General features: G+C 36.5%; 3 protein-coding genes across 3 annotated transcripts; 1 reads left to right on the forward strand and 2 right to left on the reverse strand.

The window, feature by feature from the left end:
• Positions 1 to 359: 359 nt before the first annotated feature.
• Positions 360 to 2799, reverse strand: LOC137726283 (AAA-ATPase At5g17760-like). The gene is made up of 3 exons (XM_068465185.1): positions 2736 to 2799; positions 1586 to 2589; positions 360 to 808 (listed from the first exon to the last, which is right to left on the reverse strand). Exons 2-3 carry the CDS (start codon positions 2576 to 2578, stop codon positions 389 to 391), a joined length of 1413 nt encoding a protein of 470 aa, XP_068321286.1. The 5' UTR covers positions 2579 to 2589; positions 2736 to 2799; the 3' UTR covers positions 360 to 388.
• Positions 2800 to 6284: 3485 nt separating this feature from the next.
• Positions 6285 to 16852, forward strand: LOC137725181 (protein NAP1-like). The gene is made up of 24 exons (XM_068463779.1): positions 6285 to 6444; positions 7419 to 7853; positions 7955 to 8029; positions 8417 to 8497; positions 9138 to 9218; positions 9388 to 9467; positions 10030 to 10114; positions 10294 to 10419; positions 10505 to 10612; positions 10816 to 10860; positions 10941 to 11083; positions 11376 to 11508; positions 11654 to 11764; positions 11871 to 11949; positions 12120 to 12313; positions 12745 to 12890; positions 13403 to 13484; positions 13581 to 13691; positions 13905 to 14030; positions 14128 to 14267; positions 14377 to 14473; positions 14557 to 15548; positions 15805 to 16017; positions 16176 to 16852. The coding sequence occupies exons 1-24, from the start codon at positions 6439 to 6441 to the stop codon at positions 16654 to 16656; spliced, it is 4170 nt and encodes a 1389-aa protein (XP_068319880.1). The 5' UTR covers positions 6285 to 6438; the 3' UTR covers positions 16657 to 16852.
• A 340-nt stretch (positions 16853 to 17192) lies between these two features.
• Positions 17193 to 19350, reverse strand: LOC137725182 (sulfiredoxin, chloroplastic/mitochondrial). The gene is made up of 5 exons (XM_068463780.1): positions 19237 to 19350; positions 18797 to 18966; positions 17744 to 17777; positions 17482 to 17575; positions 17193 to 17389 (listed from the first exon to the last, which is right to left on the reverse strand). The coding sequence occupies exons 1-5, from the start codon at positions 19307 to 19309 to the stop codon at positions 17374 to 17376; spliced, it is 387 nt and encodes a 128-aa protein (XP_068319881.1). The 5' UTR covers positions 19310 to 19350; the 3' UTR covers positions 17193 to 17373.
• Between the last annotated feature and the right edge of the window lie 71 nt (positions 19351 to 19421).

Genomic DNA, 19421 nt, shown 5'->3' on the forward strand with positions numbered 1-19421 from the left:
ATCACATTTAAACTCAATTGAGATCTTAGAAGCTTGTTAATTGGGTTGGAATATGTATTGATAGATTATTTTTTTGATTCAGAATCACAGATAGGTCTGTTCTACTTATGCATGCGGCAACTATATTAATAAATTTCTTAACATTTCCTTTTTAAATAACAAGTTGGAATGCCTCCATTTGGAACTTCATTGAACAAGGGCACGTGAAAATTGGTAGCGTAATCAAAGTAGGCAAGTGGTGGATTGCTCTGGTGGTTAAAGATGTCCTCTTCACCCACTGCACCTCGAGCTCAAATCCTAAAGGATGTGGCTTAGACATGGATCAGTTTTGCGGCGTTCATTCTTATCTCTAGGGCATGAAAACAAAAGATGAATCCCTTGACCCTTGTCAAATAAAGTACGTTAATTGTTTATGATCATTATCATCGTCATCATCCTCATATTCATCTTTCACACTGTTCTTCTTTTCCTTTAGAAATGTGACGAGACCTTGGAGTGCAACTTCAGCCTCCTCACTCTTCATTAGCTCCTCTGCCACTTGTGCAGGCGTGGCCTTTGTTTTCTGCAGTAGGGTTTCAATCTTCTCATACAAAGGGTGGGTTCCACAGATTTTGAGATAATTGCAAGCAAGCGTTTTGAAGCCCTCGTACGTGCAAAACGACATGTGGATGTGCATGTCCATTCGTCCAGAACGAAGCAATGCAGAGTCGAGCTTGCTCTTGTGATTGGTAGTGAATACAATGATTCTCTCTTCTCCACAACTAGACCACAGCCCATCTGTGAAGTTTAGTAGTCCGGATAGGGTAAGCTGTGCACAAAAGCAAAAGGAATCATATGAAAAGCGCTTTCAGATGCGCGCACGCACACACATACACACATAGGTCCTTTAAGGAAAGAGATCCCCATTTTTCAAAAAAAAAAAGAGGAACATTTTCTTGACCATTAAATTTGACTTTAATGAAATTTTGTGTCTGAGTTTAAATCATAGCCCACAGAATCTCAACCATAGGATTTCATTAAAACCAAATCTAACGGTTAAGAAGATGACCCCATTTTTTTTTTTTTTAAATGAGGATCACTTCCCTTAAAGACTTCCTATATATATATATATATATATATATATATATATATATATATGATGCATGTTATAAAACATTGTACGGAGTTTTGGTGAACTTGTTTTATACTATGGGTAGGTTTGATATATATGGAATCAGTGCAGCCCTCCCACTTGGAACAGATTTTATACACTTAAGCTTTAAAACTTTAAGCAATCGGATATTTGATCAATAATTTATATCAAGCCAACACAATAAACCACAACATCGGAACTATATCTCTAATTTTATGACCTCAAATGCTAAATCACTTGCATATCTTTTGATGAAGGTAAAATTTGTAAAATATTACGCTCTAAAAGTTTTAAAACAGTGTTAGACAACTACTAAACTCTAAAAATTTAATCAATCGGATAATTGACCACCAATTTATATAAGCTAACACGATGAACCACAACTACTGAGCAATATCTTATTTTATGACCTCAAATACTAAATTATCATTTGCAATATCTTATTTTACTAACCTGGTTGCCTTCAAACTCGGGCTTTTTTATGCCATAATTATTTTGTTTCCGATCTTGAACCGCCGGCTGACTACAATCGATGTCCTCAATCACAAGGATTGACTTATTTGTTGTTGCCAGCAACACCTTTCTCAATTCCATATCCGTTTTCAAATGTGTAAGTTGCAAATCATAGACATCAAACTTGAGGTAATTAGCCATGGCAGCTATCAGGGACGACTTTCCAGTTCCTGGAGGACCATACAGAAGATACCCTCTCTTCCAAGCTCTTCCCACTCTTTGGTAGAACTCCTTCCTCTTCACAAATCTGTCCAAGTCCTCCACAACCGCAGTCTTCAGCTCCGGGTCCATGGCCACAGTCTCGAACGTTGCCGGGTGTTCAAGATTGATTGCCTCCCATCTGATCTTAAAAGCATCTAACCTCACAAGTGTGTGCAGCTTCACAACTTTACCTTCATCTTTCATAGCCTTAAATCTCTCCATAACATAAGGCAAGTAAGAATTCATGACCTTTTCCTTGTGTCGCAAGTCAAACACGAGTTCAAAATATTGTTTTTTCTCTGGAACATTGTTAATTGATGAAGAAGAAGTTGGATTGTACTTGAAATTCTTGGAAACGGAAATGAACTTCCATTTCAGCTGGATCCCTTCGTACAAGTCATCAAACTCTTGGTTGTTCGAAAACTGGACGGTGAAATTAGTCTCTTTACGAGCTTGCGAAACTTTGAGAAGCCGAGCTGAAGGGCTGATCTTGTCTTTCAAGTAAAGATCTAACGCATCGTAGACTTTGTTACGCGTGCTCGTGCCGTGGTACTCTTCGATCTGCAGCGCCACGGGTTTTGATAAGAAACGTATGAAGAATCCGTCGAGGACCGACACGAGAAATCGTATCGTGGGCAGTAAGCAGTAGTCCATGGCCTTGGACCAAACAAGGATCAGATAAGCAACCATACTGGAAGGACATGCTGGAGTTACCTTCATCATACGATCCATGTTAACAAAATCTGCAAAAATGTGGAAATTAAACCCCAAAATAAACCTGAATTATTCAATTAAACCTCATGATTTCGAATATAATATATTTTTTTTTTTTTTTTTTTTTACAGGAAACCTAAATTATAGAAATGATCAAGAAAGGAGGAGATAATACCTGAGTGATCGAGTCTTGCTCATCAACTGAGTTAAAAGAAGAACATAAGTCAATAAGTCGTCTTAGTCAATGGGAAGTTTGAAGTCTTCGTCGATGATTGCGTTCTACCTAAACCATTTGGAAAACTGACAAAAAAAAGAAGAAAAAAAAAAAAACCATTTGGAAAAGGAAACACCATGGTCCCACTACTAGTCTATGAGATGTGAACTTTGATTTTTTTTTTCAAATAAAGAGTCACAACGAACCGTCGAGATTTCTTTAAAAAATATTATTATAATGCAAGATTATCAATTTTGTTAAACAATTCTTGTTGTCGCTCACTAGAAGAATATGCAACCAACTCAGAAAACGATAAATAGAAACAAAGAAAACACCTAAAACCGACTGCAAAATCAACGCAAATAAAAGTTGAGCCATTGGCTTTGCTCGGAGCTTCTTGGTAATTTCCACGATGAAGATGTCATGGACAATGAATAATATTTCGGGATGTGCTATCCATACAATTCATTTTACTTCTCAAACGTCCTTGATAATTTATGTTCGTTGATCTTCTTCAATTCATCTGATCCGACAGTCAAAAATTAAAAATGTATGTGAGAAGTATAATAGAATGTATGGATATCAAATCCCTAATATTTTATGCCTGTGTGACCTCATTACAAAAAGAGAGGACTTGCATGGGAAGAATTCATCGTCACTCATGCTAATTATGTAAAAACATATGTTAGTCTTTTTCCACATGTTCTTGTGTTATCGGCACGGGACATCACTATAGCGGTAAAACCGTGTGTATGTAATTGTTTACATTGCATGTATATAATTCTTGTACTTTCTTCTTTCTTGATTGAATTATTTGCTCCTAGTACGATCCAATGGTGAATTTGCAGTTGAAGGAAATTGTTATGTATATAAACTTAATATATTCTAATCGAAATACTTACTTGTAAAATTAAAACATTGACAAGTAACCCTATTTCACTGTCAAAAACTTTTATGACTAAAAATATAGGAAAACTAATGAAAATGGCTTGAAAATTTTGATTTTTAATGATAAAGATAAAATAAAGGGTAAAATGAAGTACGAGGATTGATTTTTTAGTTTAAAAATATAATTTTTCGTTAATGTGAACAGTATCGAGAGTTTTTTGCTAAAGTTCCCTATAAATATTGGAAGCAACTGAGTGCGCCACTCCATTACAAACACGAGAGTTGTAAAAAACTACCAAATTTTGGCTGGTAGTCTCTCTAAATAGTGTCCACTGAAGTGAAAGCTTTGTAGCTTTTGCCAAAAACTGTTTCTTTGAGATTAATTTCTTATCTTTGTGTCTAATGGTTATAAGCGAAATTGACAGGTAATCTACATCCCTCATCTAAAAGGGGAAGTTAGCACTCCTTCAATTCAAGAAAATTTTCATTGTGTCCGAGATAAGAATGGGTACATTATGTATCATTATATAAGTGGAGAATTTTTTTTTTTTTAAATTGTTAATTTTTTAACATAATTATCTAAACACTTGTAGTAACATGTCACACATAATGTATTGTCCTATATTCCTAGCATATGCTAAAAAATCTCTCCAAGTTTCAACCCACCCTCCCGCTTGACGATTGCCGTAGCATTTTTGGAACCCAAATTGGCTCGGACCCATGCTAATTCAAGGTCCAAATATAATTCGGACCCATAAAAAGCTACATTTAGCTTGATCAATTTTCAGTCCCACCCAATCAATAAACTTCGAAATCGGCCCAACCCGACCCATTTTATCATGCCAATAAGTTGATCTCGAAGTCGGAATTGGATCCTCTTCTAAGCAAAGGCTCAGGATCCTCGTGATTCACTAATACAGGCCGTTGGATTTTGATCCAACAGCTACAATTATTATAATTTTTAGAGGGGTCTCCTGTTTGTAGCCGTTGCATCAAAATTCAACAGCTTGTGTTATTCGGTCATGAGGATCCCGAGCCTTTGCTCAGGACAAGATCCAATTCCCTCAAAGTCAAACCGCTCCATTTTGTGACGTCAGCATTGCCAAGCATATGGTATAGTTAGCTTACCTGCGAACTAATCCCAATTAGGAAACTTAATTACCATCATAATATTGACGGCCATGAAGATAATCATGATTATTGGAAAAAATCTTTGTATTATTATAGCCGATTTTTGTAGCTTTCGCGTCCAGCAATAATCTCTCACAAATCCCACTAATTTTGAAGGACAAAAAAAAATGATAATTAGAAAACAATGATGGTTGCTTAACGTCCAAGGCAAGTATGTCTTCCACCTCATAAAACAAGGAGTGCATCCTTCTAATATACGCACAAGGCACTAACACACAGCTAGAAAGATGAACAAGTCCACAAACATACATCTTGTGAGCCAAACTATCCATATAAATATCTAACAAACTAATGTGTAGCCGCATCATGTGTGCCACTAATTAAGATCTATAGGTATAATCATATTTATCATCTTAATATTTATATATATAAATAATGTAAAATTTTAATATGTAGCAAAATTTTAATATCGTCATATTCTTACCTATAATGTAATAATTATAATTTAAAGGAACTTAGGAATAATTTTGTAACAAGTTATTTTAAATCGTGTGAGAATGTTTGGGTGCAATTTATTTCTCGTCATTTATTCAATATTCATATTTGTAAATTGTAGTTAAGTTGTCGTCGTGAGTTTGTTTTCTAGTTCTTATTTTCTCGTAAAAGAAACACAAATTATTATATGACTTCATCTATTTAAATAGGGAGATGAATCTTTAGAATCGAAGACAATTCAAATCAACATAGCGTCGTGCTGATTATGAATGTATATCAACATAACCATGTATTCCAAAATTTGTGATGCCATTGTACATCCCTAGAATGTCATGTTGCACCTTGAATTTAATATAACTATTTTTTTAGTTAAAAAAAAATGGAGCTAGAGTTAACTAATATTTAATCCAAGGAAAGAAAATACATGATTTTTTAATTGTAAGAGCGACATTGGGAAATTAAAGATTTGTGCGAAGTAACACAAGAGAAAAACATCCTTAATCAATTGAGTTTCAAACCTTGTGCATAAATTGTCACGACTTAAAAAATATCATTGCCGAGAACAAATTTAAAAAAAAAAAAATGTATAAAGAGAAGCGAATAACAATAACCCCAAATTTTCTTTTACCCCTGCTATTATCCCTACAATAATTTGTTTTTTGTATGATATTTGGTACCTTCGAGTTGTAAGGAATTTGTGAAGTTCATGTTTTCTCATAAGGAGAATAATTGAGCGGCGTATGCTGTGACATATTTCGTTCAATCCGTAGGAAGAGCGCATAAATGAGATTGTGTAAATCTTGATTTCTTTTTTATTATTCTAGCTAAAGAAATTCTATTTTTGACAACAAAAAAAGGACAAGAGGAAAGAAAAGAAACCGACCACGCCTGTCTTAAATAAATAATTACTTGGTAATTAAAAAATTAATCATTTTTTAATTAAATAAATATATTAAACCAAATTCCCAGCTCTCCCTCTCCCACTAGACCAACCACTCCTCTCTCTCTCTCAAATGCATTCAGTCTCGTAGCGGAGGAGAGCTGCTTCTCAAATCGCAATTCACAGCAGAGAGACGGTCAGATCTGAGCTCCCGATGATCTTCGCCTTCCTCCACCTGCTCTGCCTTTCAAGTTCGCAGCTTTAACTTGTATGCTAGTATGCTACTCTCTCTCTCTCTCTCTCTCTGTATTTGCTCTGTTTGGCTGCCGAGAAAATGCTGGAAAGAAAAAAGGGGAACACAGTCTGCAAACTACAAGTGCATTGACAATGCCCTTGAGTTGAGTGTGCGATCTCCTCTCATTTTCCGAGCAGGCCAAAAGGGGAATTTTTCATTTGCAGTTTTGTGATTCATGTGCTTGATATAGTGTCTGTTTGGTTACAATGGCTAAATGTTCTACATTTCGGGAAATTGGTGTCGCTTTACTAATTTGCTAGCTCAAACTCAATTATTTGGAGGGTTTTGGCTGCTGGTGTATCGAAAAGGAAATAGTCGAGTGCTAGAGGTTTTCTTATTTTGTTGAAGTCTGTTAATCCTTCAATCGGAGCTTTTATTCGTTACAAAATGAAATATGGAATGGAACCATTCTGCAAGAGCAAGCAATAAAGCTTTGTGGTGAACAAAAATTTAATGCTTTAGTACTAAGGAGCTGGAAAGCCGTATTGTTTGAAATGAAAGGAAGATTCTGCCCCTCATTTTGTTGCCCGGAACGTACGAAGAAAATGAATGAAAATGAATGTTAAGTTTCTTTTTCAAATTTTGTTACTTTATTTGTTTATTTTTGTCAATTCATGAAAGGATATGTAGAGCAGGAGAAATTCTAAGAAACAAATAGTAGTTTCACGGTCCATTTGGAGAGATTGATTCCAAAGTTAGGATTTAGTTAACATTGCTTAGTTAAATTATTTGGTTACTCTTTCTATCCCCATATTTCACGGTCCATTTGTTTATTTTTGTCAATTCATATACTCATTTCAAATACATATCAAACAAATTAAATTTGGTTATCTTAAATGTATTCTATGAACTAATTATTTGTAGTTTTTCCTGACTAATTTAACATAGATATCAAGTTTAAATCCTTTCTTATTCTTTATAATATTTTGACTTTAAACCAAAACATGAAATGCAGTTTTGTTCTGATTACTCACCAATGGCAAAATCAAGGCAACATTTCTCCAGCCAAGATTCATCACTGTCCCCAACTTCTGTGCGATCCCAAGAATGGGAGGGTCCATCAAGATGGATTGAATATTTGGGTCCAGAGACAACTTCTCCAATGAATTCGAGGAGCTCCAGGAATTCAGGTCCTGATGAACAGGTCCATAGTTCAGGCGGGTCCCACAAAGGCTTGAACATGCAGTGGGTAGTTCAAGTAACTGAAGTGGCAGAAGGTCTTATGGCTAAAATGTATAGGCTGAACCAAATTTTGGATTACCCGGATCCAGTTGGCCATGTATTTTCAGAAGCATTTTGGAAAGCCGGTGTGTTCCCCAACCATCCAAGAATTTGCTTGTTACTCTCAAAGAAGTTCCCTGAACATTATAGCAAACTACAGCTTGAACGCGTAAGACTGGATTTGTTTTCATTTAAATATTAGATATTCTTTTGTTAGTTAGTGTTACTTCGCTAATTGAATATTGATAATATAGAAAAATATTGATGCAGGTTGATAAGGTTTCTTGGGATGCCTTGCAAGACAATGCAGAACTTCATTTACAAAGCTTGGAACCATGGATCCAGGTATGAATTTAGTATTTTTATTTGCTTCAATTCCTCCATATTCTATAAAAAGCTTTTGCAGAACTATTAGTTTCCAGTGCTTATGTTTTTGGCGATTGACTAAGTTGATGGTAGGTATCACCACAAAGGAGTTAGGTATCAACAATTATTGATGCTGAAAGGCTAAAACCTAATTCTTAATTTGTTGCAAGTTTATCAACAACAGTTTCATGAATGGTTAGTGCAGGAGCTATTGCACAAACAGTTGAAATCATTTATTCTTGTTGGGTGGTGGTGCTTTTGATTTGAGAGATGGTCTGCAAATCGCTGGCTTGCTTCCTATTATAGATTTACTTTGACCACATGTTAGATGCAATAAAATAATAGTTTTTCTTTTTCATGAATCAGCTGCTTGTTGATTTGATGGCATTCCGAGAACAAGCTCTACGACTCATATTGGATCTGAGCAGCACAGTTATTACCTTGTTGGTGAGTCTCATTATCACTTATTTTACCTCTATGAATTATAGGCTTTGGGTGGAACAATGATATTGACATTGTTTTCCCTTTCAAGTTTTAACCCTATACACCGTGCCAAACAAATTGATTTCCAGAAGGATAGGATTGATGCTAAATAGTTATGGTTTTCTGATATCTCTGTCTCATACCCTCACTGATACACATTGAAGATTGAAAAAGTTGAACAAACCTTGTTTCTTGTTATGTAAGCAAATGGGAGTGTGTAGTGTACAGCAGGGTAGTCTAATTAGTAAGTGTCACGATTCCTGTGGAAACATATGCATAGTGCTTGTTAGAAGTAGCCGTATGTAAATATAGGTTTGTAGTCAAAAATATTTAAGTTCTGCTCCTCAATGTCTATCTTACACCTTTTTGGCTAACAAATGCAATGTTTCATGTAACTGATTTGATGACATGCAGCAAGGATATGAATTGACAAAAAGCTTCCCACTATATGCATTTGAGTTTTTTAACAAGTGAACAAGTAAATTAAGGTCACATCTCACATTTTACATAGGAGTTTGACAAAATAAACTCAATGCTTGCATTATTCCTTGGATGAAAAGGATTTTACATGGTATCTCTAATAACTTTGTGCAGTATTTTGCAGCCCCATCAGAACTCACTTATACTACATGCATTTATGGATCTCTTTTGTTCCTTTGTCCGCGTGAACCTTTTCTCAGAGAAGGTTGGCTAATTTCCATTCTTCTTCCTTTTTTTTTCTCTCAGTATTGTTTACTGTCCATTTTTTGAGTCTTAATTGGTTTATCTTAACTGGACATGCGTATAGTTAGAAATACGTGTATACATATTACATACATATATTTGCTGTTTTGCTAACACTATGCTTATAACAGATGCCAAGGAAAATGATGCTACAAATGTATAACCTTTTGCATTCCATGTCAAGAGACCGAGATTGTGATTTTTATCATCGGTAGGAACTATTTTTAGTTACAAGTTACTTGTTTTTGTTGCATATCGTTATCATTCATTTTGTTTAATGATTATTCTACTTCCTCTGTTAGAGTATCAGAAAATGTTTAAAAGGAATTCTTGAAATGACTCCATGAACCCGTGGTTAGTGATTATGGGGTCTTCTGCATAACTGAGTATATGGAACTTCAGAGTATTACATTGTTATATTTAGGCATGAATAGGTAGATCTGGTATACCATGTATCATTACATAACCAGAGAACAAAACTCTTTCTTTTTTATTCTTAGAACTTGTGCTTCACTTGTAGCTGTAGCACATCTTTTATTTGCCCCCCAATTAGGCTTGTAAATGAACCGAGTGATTTGCCACCTGTTCATGAGTCAGTTGATCTGAGGCTCAACATGAAGGCTCATGGCAAGCTTGGGCTCTATTGAGCTCATTGTTGACTCAGCTTGATTGCAGCTCTACCCCCAATATGATAGTTATCTTAATGGGAAATCTCTGTTCTTATTGTTCATGCTTAAAACTTCAGGCCTCATGTTTTTTTCTGATGATAATAGGTTGGTTCAGTTTATAGACAGTTATGATCCACCGCTGAAAGGATTAAAAGAAGACCTAAATTTTGTGAGCCCACGTATTGGAGAGGTTAGTTTCTTCTTTAATTTATCACTGGTTTCGATAATTATGTTTTTGTGGCCAGGGAAGAAAGAGGAGGTCCCACGTTTCCCCCCTTCCCAAACGTCATAATTTATAACAAAAAAGTGTAATTAATAAGTCTAGCACAAACGATTTTATTGCCATTAAATTTCACTTTTCCTTTCCAGGTGCTAGAGGCTGTGGGACCTATTATTTTTCTGTCAACAGATACAAGAAAGCTCAGAAATGAAGGTTTTTTAAGTCCATATCATCCTCGATATCCAGACATACTTACAAATTCTGCTCACCCAATGGTAAGACATTGACAACCTGAATGTTTTCTTAGAGTATTGGTATTGCAAACTGCATTATATGGTTAATGTTATGTTCCATTTCCAGAGAGCTCAGGATCTAGCAAATGTCACCTCTTATCGTGAATGGGTATTATTTGGGTATCTTGTTTGTCCTGATGAGCTTCTTCGAGTTACTAGCATTGACATTGCTCTGGTAAACCTTACACTGTTTCATTTCTAATTTTTCTTGCCAATTTTAATATTCAATAGAATTGAGCATATCTTAAGTGAAAGGGAAGATATGCATATTTGGGCATTTGTTTTAGGAATTTTCTTTAGACAGTATGTGCTTCTTGTTATATTATCATGCATAATGTGTCTTATTCCTTATTTTTGTTTCACTTTTGTGGATTTCAGGTCGTATTAAAAGAAAATCTGGTTCTTACTTTGTTCAGGGATGAGGTGATTTTTGCTGTCAGTTTTCTGTCATTGAAATACTTTCACCATTTTCAGTAGTTAAGTGTTGTAACTTGAACATGCAGTATATACTTTTGCATGAGGATTATCAGCTATATGTCCTGCCACTGATTTTAGAATCAAAGAAGATGGCAAAGTCTGGTCGTACGAAACAAAAAGAAGCAGATCTGGAGTATAGTGTAGCTAAGCAAGTTGAGAAAATGATAAGGTACATTTGGATGGACCATATATCAATCAATGGTTTCCTATATAATGTTCGTGTATCCGTATGGTGTCCTATGTCAATCCATGCATCATAGTAACCTGTGGAACTATGAAAGCACTCTTGTAATTGTCCTATACAAGTTCTCATTTGGATGGATCCCATGTTGTGATATCCATATTCATGTTTCAAATATGCGTAAGTAGCTCTTAGTTCCCATCAAAAGAACTTTCTTTATGATTGACGATGTTTGTGGTACCATGTACATTGAATATATTAAAATGATTACTTCATGCAGTGAAGTGCATGAGCAAGCATTACTCTCGTGTGATGCCATTCATCATGAGAGGAGAATATTGCTAAAGCAAGAGATTGGAAGAATGGTGCTTTTCTTCACTGATCAGCCTAGCTTGTTGGCTCCAAACATACAAGTACGTTTTCATTGCAGGATTCTATTAATGTGCTTTTTGAAACGGTATGCTAAACTGCATCTTTTTAAAATTTAAGCTAAAAATTTTGCACAATGATACACTCTAGTACTTATTGATTATTATGATGATTTGATGTATTCTACAGATGGTATTCTCTGCCTTGGCTTTTGCTCAATGTGAGGTCGTCTGGTATTTCCAACATATTGGGATTGTGTCATCAAAATCAAAAACCACTCGAATGGTACCTGTTGACATAGTAAGCCATATTTTCCCGTATCTATTGAGATCCATCATGATCAGTCTTTTATATTTTAACCTGATAATGATTTGCTTGACTTTAACTTTTGCGATTCCGTTTGCAGGACCCCAGTGATCCAACTATTGGGTTCTTATTAGATGGAATGGACCATCTATGCTGTTTAGTACGCAAGTACATTGCAGGTTAGTTTGAACTTTGTCTGCCATGCCATTTTTCTGAATAGAGTAAATGTGATAATTTCTATATTAAGAATTCTTCATGTGTATATTTAATAATTTATTCTCAATGGAGGAAATATGATAATTTCTATATATACTTATATTACTGTATTAAGGTATTTCTTCTTGTGCAGCGATTCGAGGTTATGCATTATCATACCTTTCTTCTTGTGCTGTTAGAATCCGGTCTTTGTTGAATACCCCTGGGATGGTGGCTCTTGACTTAGATTCAAGCTTGAAAGGTCTTTTTCAGCAGATTGTTCAGCACCTTGAAAACATACCAAAACCACAGGGTGAAAATGTATCTGCCATTACATGTGATCTAACTGTAAGACATCTGCATACCATGCTCAATTATCTTTATAATTAATCTCTCCTGGTTTTTGCATGCTGAATAGATATTTCTTGTAGATTCTGATATATCCTTGCTTATGCTTATTTGGCACCTCACTTGGAGATAAAGTTTCCCATTTATTATTTCATCACTTTAATACACATCTAAGTGCTGAAATAGGTGTAGACTACTTGTTGGTTGGTATGAATTAAAGGACTCTAAGGACTATAAAAGTCTATTCACTTTTAGTCGTTTTTGCTTTTATTTCTTAGCATATTCTAACTCATCCCTCATGGTATCGCTCTATTTAAATTATCGTTTTGAATATTGTCCTCTTCACTCTAGTATCTTAGTTCTTAAATTATTTAGGTTTTTTATTTTCTTGTACATTTTAAATGAGCGCTAATGTTGTGATTCCTAAGCAGGAATTCCGAAAGGATTGGTTATCAATATTGATGATAGTCACATCTTCCCGATCATCTATAAACATAAGACATTTGGAGAAAGCTACAGTTTCTACTGGGAAAGAAGGCTTATTATCGGAAGGAAATGCTGCATACAATTGGTCCAGGTGCTCCTTCTGACTTGGTTTTGGCCATTATGTGAATTTGTAGTCCATCATTGCAATTAGTTAATTACTTCGACGCAGCTAAACATTCTTACGAGTTACTAATGTATGGAACAGTTGGAGAAAATGATAATTAAAACCTTATTGGTGATTACTAGTAGCTATTTCTAAGTGATTCCCGTTTGTTCTTGAGTGTTAGTCTTACGATGTATGAGTCTTCTTGGATAGTTAAAGAAAACGCGTGAAGATGTTTTTAACTTTTTTTATATTACATATAGGAGCCAGGGTAGCACAGTGTTTTACCTGAAATGTGAATTTGCTATTGCTTGAGAAGTTAAATAAGATTTAAAAGTTTCTCAGTTGATAGTTGACACTGGAAATATCTGTTAAGCAGTTCCTGAAGTAAATAATTGCTTTCAACTTCTAACATTTCTTGATAGATTAACACATGGGTGCACGTGCATTTGAATGTGTCAAAGTGACAATAATAACGTGTTTGTATTTTCTCAAATCAGATGTGTTGACGAACTCGAATCTCAATTATCAAAGCATGCGAGTATTAAGAAGTTGTATTTTTACCATCAGCACCTTACAGCAGTAAGTCTTGCTCTCTTGACCTGTAATTGGTTTGCCAAGCTCCTCTTTACTCTTTAGCATAGAGAATTACTTGATGCAATTAAAATTGTTGAATAGGTCTTCAGGAACACTATGTTTGGCCCAGAAGGGCGCCCACAGCATTGCTGTGCATGGCTTGGCATTGCAAGTAGTTTCCCAGAATGTGCTTCCCCCATTGTTCCAGAAGAGGTGATTCATAAATTCAATTTCCTCCACCTCCCCTTAAAATTTTCTAGAAATATCTACGGTCACAACATGCTATCATAAAAAATTCATTACTGAGTCTTCATTTGTTCAGACAAAATCAAGCATGTTATGATGATGTTACGATAGTATAGCTTAAGTTGTTTCAGCATGTACATGGATGCATGTGACAAGAAATGATCTCTTTACTGCAAGCAGGTAACTAAAATTGGCAGGGATGCTGTCCTTTATGTTGAATCTCTCATTGAATCAATAATGGGAGGACTCGAGGGATTAATCAACATACTTGATTCTGAAGGAGGATTCGGTGCCCTTGAGATCCAGGTAATCAATTTTATCTGATCTAGTGTTGAGATACCAGGAAATAAGAAGCAGTTGAATCGGTTATGTTTTACAAAACTAATTTTGTGAAAATTTTCAGCTTCTTCCAGAGCAGGCAGCGTATTATATGAATTATGCATCCAGAGTATCAAATCTTTCAGCTAAATCTCCGAAGGGAGCATCTGGTTTCCCTTTTCCTGGTCAGGAAAGTCATCCTGAAAATAATACTTCTATCAAAATGTAAGTCCGTAATCATCATAGTTTCATGCATAAATGTTTTTCCTTTTTTCAGAGTCACCAATATTTCGACACAGCTAACAGTGCGTTTTCTTTCTCTTGGTAATGGCAGGTTAGAAGCTGCAGTGCAGAGACTGACCAATTTATGCTTGGTTTTGAACGATATGGAGCCGATATGTGTGCTAAACCATGTTTTTGTCTTAAGGGAGGTAAGGCATACTCTTCTTTCTTCAATCACAAGATTACGCGATTCCTGCATTCCACTGAAGTGTACCAATTATTCTATTCACAGTACATGAGAGAATGCATTCTTGGGAACCTTAGGAGGAGATTGCTTTCGGCACTGAAAACTGATACTGATCTCCAACGGCCTTCTGTTCTTGAGTCACTTATTCGGAGACACTTAAGCATAATCCATCTGGCAGAGCAGCATATTAGCATGGACCTAACTCAAGGTATTCGAGAAGTTCTGCTCTCAGAGGCCTCCTCAGGACCAGTTTCTTCTTTGCATTTGTTTGAGAAGCCAGCAGAGCAACACACAGGATCAGCCACTGAGGCTGTTTGCAACTGGTACATTGAAAATATAATCAAGGATATATCTGGCGCTGGAATCCTTTTTGCTCCAATTCACAAATGCTTCAAGAGCACGAGGCCTGTTGGTGGATATTTTGCTGATTCAGTCACTGATATCAAAGAATTGAAGGCCTTTGTTCGGATTTTTGGTGGCTATGGAGTTGACAGGTTAGACAGAATGCTGAAAGAACACACTGCTGCCCTTTTGAATTGTATTGACACATCATTGAGATCGAACCGTGAAGTGCTAGAGGCAGTTGCTGGCAACCTGCATTCTGGTGACCGAAGGGAAAGAGACGCATCAATAAAGCAGATACTCGATATAGACACCGTGATTGGGTTTTGCGTTCAAGCTGGGCTGGCCTTGGCTTTTGACAGACTTCTAGCTGAAGCTTCTGGAGCTGTGCTCTTAGAAGGTGCGCCCTTGATACATTCGTTGTTGACTGGGATAGCTAAGCATATACCTGAAGAAATACCTGAAAAGATAGAAATCAGGAGATTGAGGGGTGTGGCAAACAACTTTGGTGTAGTCTACGATCATGATTCTCAGTGGGTGAGATTTATCTTAGAAGAGGTTGGATGTGCAAACGATGGTTCATGGAGCTTCTTGCCTTATTTATTTGCCACCTTCATGACTTCTAATATTTGGAATACGACTGCCTTCAACGTGGACACAGGGGGATTCAACAACAATATCCACTGCTTGGCAAGGTGCTCTTGCATTCACTTTTACCATTGAGTAGAATTATATTTTATGCTAGATCTTCTGAATACAAGATGGGATTCTTATGTCCTTGAAGTTCGTAAAGGAAAATTGTCCAAACCCATACCTAATCCACTAGTAAAGTTCAATTGGAAAATATCTGTTTATGTAGTTTCTTGGTTCTTCTGTGATCATTAATTGAAGAAATAATCGATATTTTTGCAAAATGTATTGATGCCCATCATGGGCAAATTTTGTTGGCAGGTGCATTACTGCTGTAATTGCAGGAAGTGAGTTTGTTAGACTGGAGCGTGAGCATCAACAAAGACAATCTCTCCCAAATGGTCATGCTGTCGAAACAGGGGACACTGAAATGCAAAGTCATTCATCAGCTGAGGCAAGCATAAAATCCACAATGCAGCTCTTCGTCAAATTCTCTGCAGGCATTATACTGGATTCATGGAATGAAACTAACCGGTAAGTTCATTTTTTCTCTTCTCACTTGTTTGTGATTTGAATGCACGTAAAGATTGTCATGACAAGATTTCACTTGCTTGCTCATGAGTCATGTACATTGTCTATGATTCTCCTACTTAACCTGCGCAAGCTGCTAATGATTTCAACCTTCTTCACAGATCTCATCTTGTTGCACAGCTAATCTTCCTAGACCAACTTTGTGAGATCTCTCCTTATCTTCCAAGAAGCTCTCTGGAATCCCATGTTCCATACGCCATTCTTCGCTCGATATACAGCCAGTATTACGAAATCTCTCCATTGATGCCACTTGCATTACTTAGTGGTTCACCCCGCCATTCACCTGCTGCATTGCTCTCACATTCTTCTCCTGGAGTGCGACATCCTCACGGCGACTCCACTCAGTATGATTCAACTTATTTCAAGGGATCATCATCCCATGGTCAGGAGTATGATGCTGACACCGGAAGCTTACGGAGCACAGAAAGCAGGCTGCGGAATGTTCGTCGTTCCGGGCCTTTAGATTACAGCTCAAGCCGTAGTAAACTCAAGTTTGTGGAAGGCTCAACTTCAGGGAGTACCGGCCCCAGCCCGCTACCGAGGTTCGCTGTCTCAAGATCCGGTCCAATATCCTACAAGTGAAAAAAACGAAGTGAACACGAGTTAAGGGGTAAAGGGGATGGTAATTTATCTACTCTGCAATTCTTTCAACGCCTCGGTTATTAGACAGAGAGAGGGGCTAGTTCATACAAATTTTGACAAGTTGTATATCTTTATATATTTTGTTTCTGTATAAAAATTCCCAATAATATTAAGACAGAAATCAAATTGAATCCTATGCAAGTCAATACTCGGCGCTGGGGCTTCTTTATTCAAGGGAAATGATTTTCGCACAAAGAAACGAGAATGCGGGGTGAAAAAAAGGTGTGTAAAATTCACTTTTATTATTCAACTAGACTAGAAAAAACCAAAACATGTTGGAAACATCTCTTTCATCTCCTTGGAACTCAGCTCTCCTCCAAAACCCTGTACACTACTCTATCTGAAACAAAAAGCGAAGACACGATTACGGCGAGCACACGGAGTGGACATCCCCAATTCCGGGCGACCAGAGTAAACATTCGTCGTTATTTACTATGATTTCAATTTCTGTTTAGTTGAAGAAAAACAAAACCGAGCAACAAAGATTTGCATTGACATTATGGATAACAGCAGCTTCCACACAGTAAAAACCTTGTAAACAATACATATTATTGACAAGATTTTGTATAAACAAGTGGAGGCACAAGATAATCGATGCCATAGCTGATTAGCTTGGTAAACGCTGCAAATTCACTCCGACAGACTACCCACCGAGAGTCAGCGGAGGTGATGCCTGCAAGATGCAGAAAAATTATATGTGAATTAATAGAAAGAACACCTAAACCTAAACAATTAAGCACTAAGAAGACTAGGCAACAACATTACCTGAGAGTTTCTTTTGTTCCACGTCTAATTTTGCAACGTATTGTGGGGAGCCCAAGGCGCTGGTGAGCCTCGTAGCGATGACAACCAGAGAAACCTACCAAAACATGACCAAATCGTCAGCTATGATCCTGAAAAACATGTGCGTGCGGCTATAAAATTCTGGTACAAACAAATTGGGTCCTGAACAGAGTCCAATGATCTGTAAGGAAGAAATAGAGAGAAAAATAACCCTTCATAGCTTAGAATAGTGATAAGCACGTACCATAATAAACTCCATCGACCTCAAGCACATCAATCTGCATTAGCACGTCAAGTCAGACGAAAGCATACGATCCAGGAATTGAAAGCAGATACTTGCACTCTAAAAACGTATACACATTTAAACATCAACACATATCCAAAAGTTATTCGCAGCAATTAAGCCGAATCTTTAATGCTCAAACTCATCTAGCCAGAGATGATCAAAGCATCAAGATGTAATGACAACATACAAAAGCTTAAGCTACCTATGGCCTCATACCGCATGTTAACTTATCATTACATATTCATGTATCGTATTCTTTATAGAAAGCCTACTTGAGAATGCCTATATATTTCCAACAAAAAAACCTGGAATATTAGTCTCCAAATTATATGTTCTATTTGGTTTTCTCCTACATAACTGTAATCCCTGAGTTTCTTGTCAAATAAAATAGCAGAAATAAGTGTAGTTCCTAAGAGAAATTGGAAAAGGAAGAAAGGCAACCTAAGACTGATAAATCATAGCAACAATATTCCACCAATGTGGACCAGAATCTTTCAAGTTAAGACAACTACCTTCATACTCCCTAATGTTTTAGTATGGTTTGGTTCCAACACCAGCTTCAAAGTCGACAATAAGAACAAATTAGTCACAAAGATTTACTCTTTCGATGAACTGAAAACTTCCATTAATCAGCGTGAGGCGCACTATACAATTGCTCACTCGCCCCATGTTATCCTCATTTTCATTCGTTGTTAACTATAACATCCATACTTGATCGAGCGGAAAGTTAAATAATAATCGTATTTGCACATAATAATACTGATATCATCTCAACAAGTCCATTTTCTATGTCTAAGGACAAGCATTGCATTGCATACCACAATTAATAGAACACAGCCAGATATTTAAAATTTGAGAAAGGCGGGGTAAGCATGGTTCTCAAAAGTGAAAACTTCAAAATAAATCATATGCAAAGCAAATTATTTTCTCTTCACTTTCTAGGAAACCAAACAGAAAGTACAAAACCCAACATAGTAAATTTAAAAGTTTGGGGCATTTAGCAGTTCTTACAGGTACTTGAAGGCCAATTTCTTGGATGCTATCCATTAGCTCTTGAACCTTGTTTGGATCGTTACTTCTGGTTCTCATCAATGGCCGCCTTATCTTATCCAGGGGAAGCTCCAGTATCACTGGCCCACCACCACCTCCACTGCTCCCCCCAGAACCCAAAGGAGTAGACCCTGAAAAATTAAATGTTAATCTTTATCAAAGTATCAGTTCAAAACAATTCATCAAAGTATTTTCTTTTGATCAAAACAGTAGTGGGGAAGGGGAGAATCGAACTCGGAACCTCGAGTGTAAGAGTGAATGCTTGTAAACAGCTAAGTTACTACAAGCCCCTAATTCCCATCAAGGTTAACATTTTTACAAGAGAAAAACTCAAATTAACTAGCCAATTAGCAAAAAAATCTATACTCTAATAAAACTAATAGAGGGTTTAATTTTGGTACCATTGGATGAAAGAGAAGCAGAAACAGTGAAGCTTCTCAAGCTGTTTGGGACTTGCAGAACAAAGTGAGCCATTTTTCTGCAATCTCTGCACCCTTTTGCAAATAAAGCCTCTATTCTTTTTCTGTGTATTTATATCTTCCACAAAAAATGAAAAGGGGTTGTGATAGAATAGTCCCTTGACTCT

The sequence above is a fragment of the Pyrus communis genome, chromosome 2 (genome assembly GCF_963583255.1).
Source record: "Pyrus communis chromosome 2, drPyrComm1.1, whole genome shotgun sequence".
NCBI lineage: Eukaryota > Viridiplantae > Streptophyta > Magnoliopsida > Rosales > Rosaceae > Pyrus > Pyrus communis.

Bases quoted from the DNA above. Each gene is read 5' to 3' on its own strand.
- LOC137726283 (XM_068465185.1), bottom strand. From the start codon at position 2,578: ATGGATCGTATGATGAAGGTAACTCCAGCATGTCCTTCCAGTATGGTT. The intron at 809-1,585 runs GTTAGTAAAATA...TTTTGTGCACAG, and splicing joins CCGAGTTTGAAGGCAACCAG to CTTACCCTATCCGGACTACT.
- LOC137725181 (XM_068463779.1), top strand. The intron at 10,115-10,293 runs GTTAGTTTCTTC...TTTCCTTTCCAG, and splicing joins TGAGCCCACGTATTGGAGAG to GTGCTAGAGGCTGTGGGACC. The intron at 12,314-12,744 runs GTAAGACATCTG...ATTCCTAAGCAG, and splicing joins CCATTACATGTGATCTAACT to GAATTCCGAAAGGATTGGTT.
- LOC137725182 (XM_068463780.1), bottom strand. From the start codon at position 19,309: ATGGCTCACTTTGTTCTGCAAGTCCCAAACAGCTTGAGAAGCTTCACT. The intron at 18,967-19,236 runs GTACCAAAATTA...TTAATTTTTCAG, and splicing joins TGCTTCTCTTTCATCCAATG to GGTCTACTCCTTTGGGTTCT. The intron at 17,778-18,796 runs GTAAGAACTGCT...GTGCTAATGCAG, and splicing joins AAATTGGCCTTCAAGTACCT to ATTGATGTGCTTGAGGTCGA.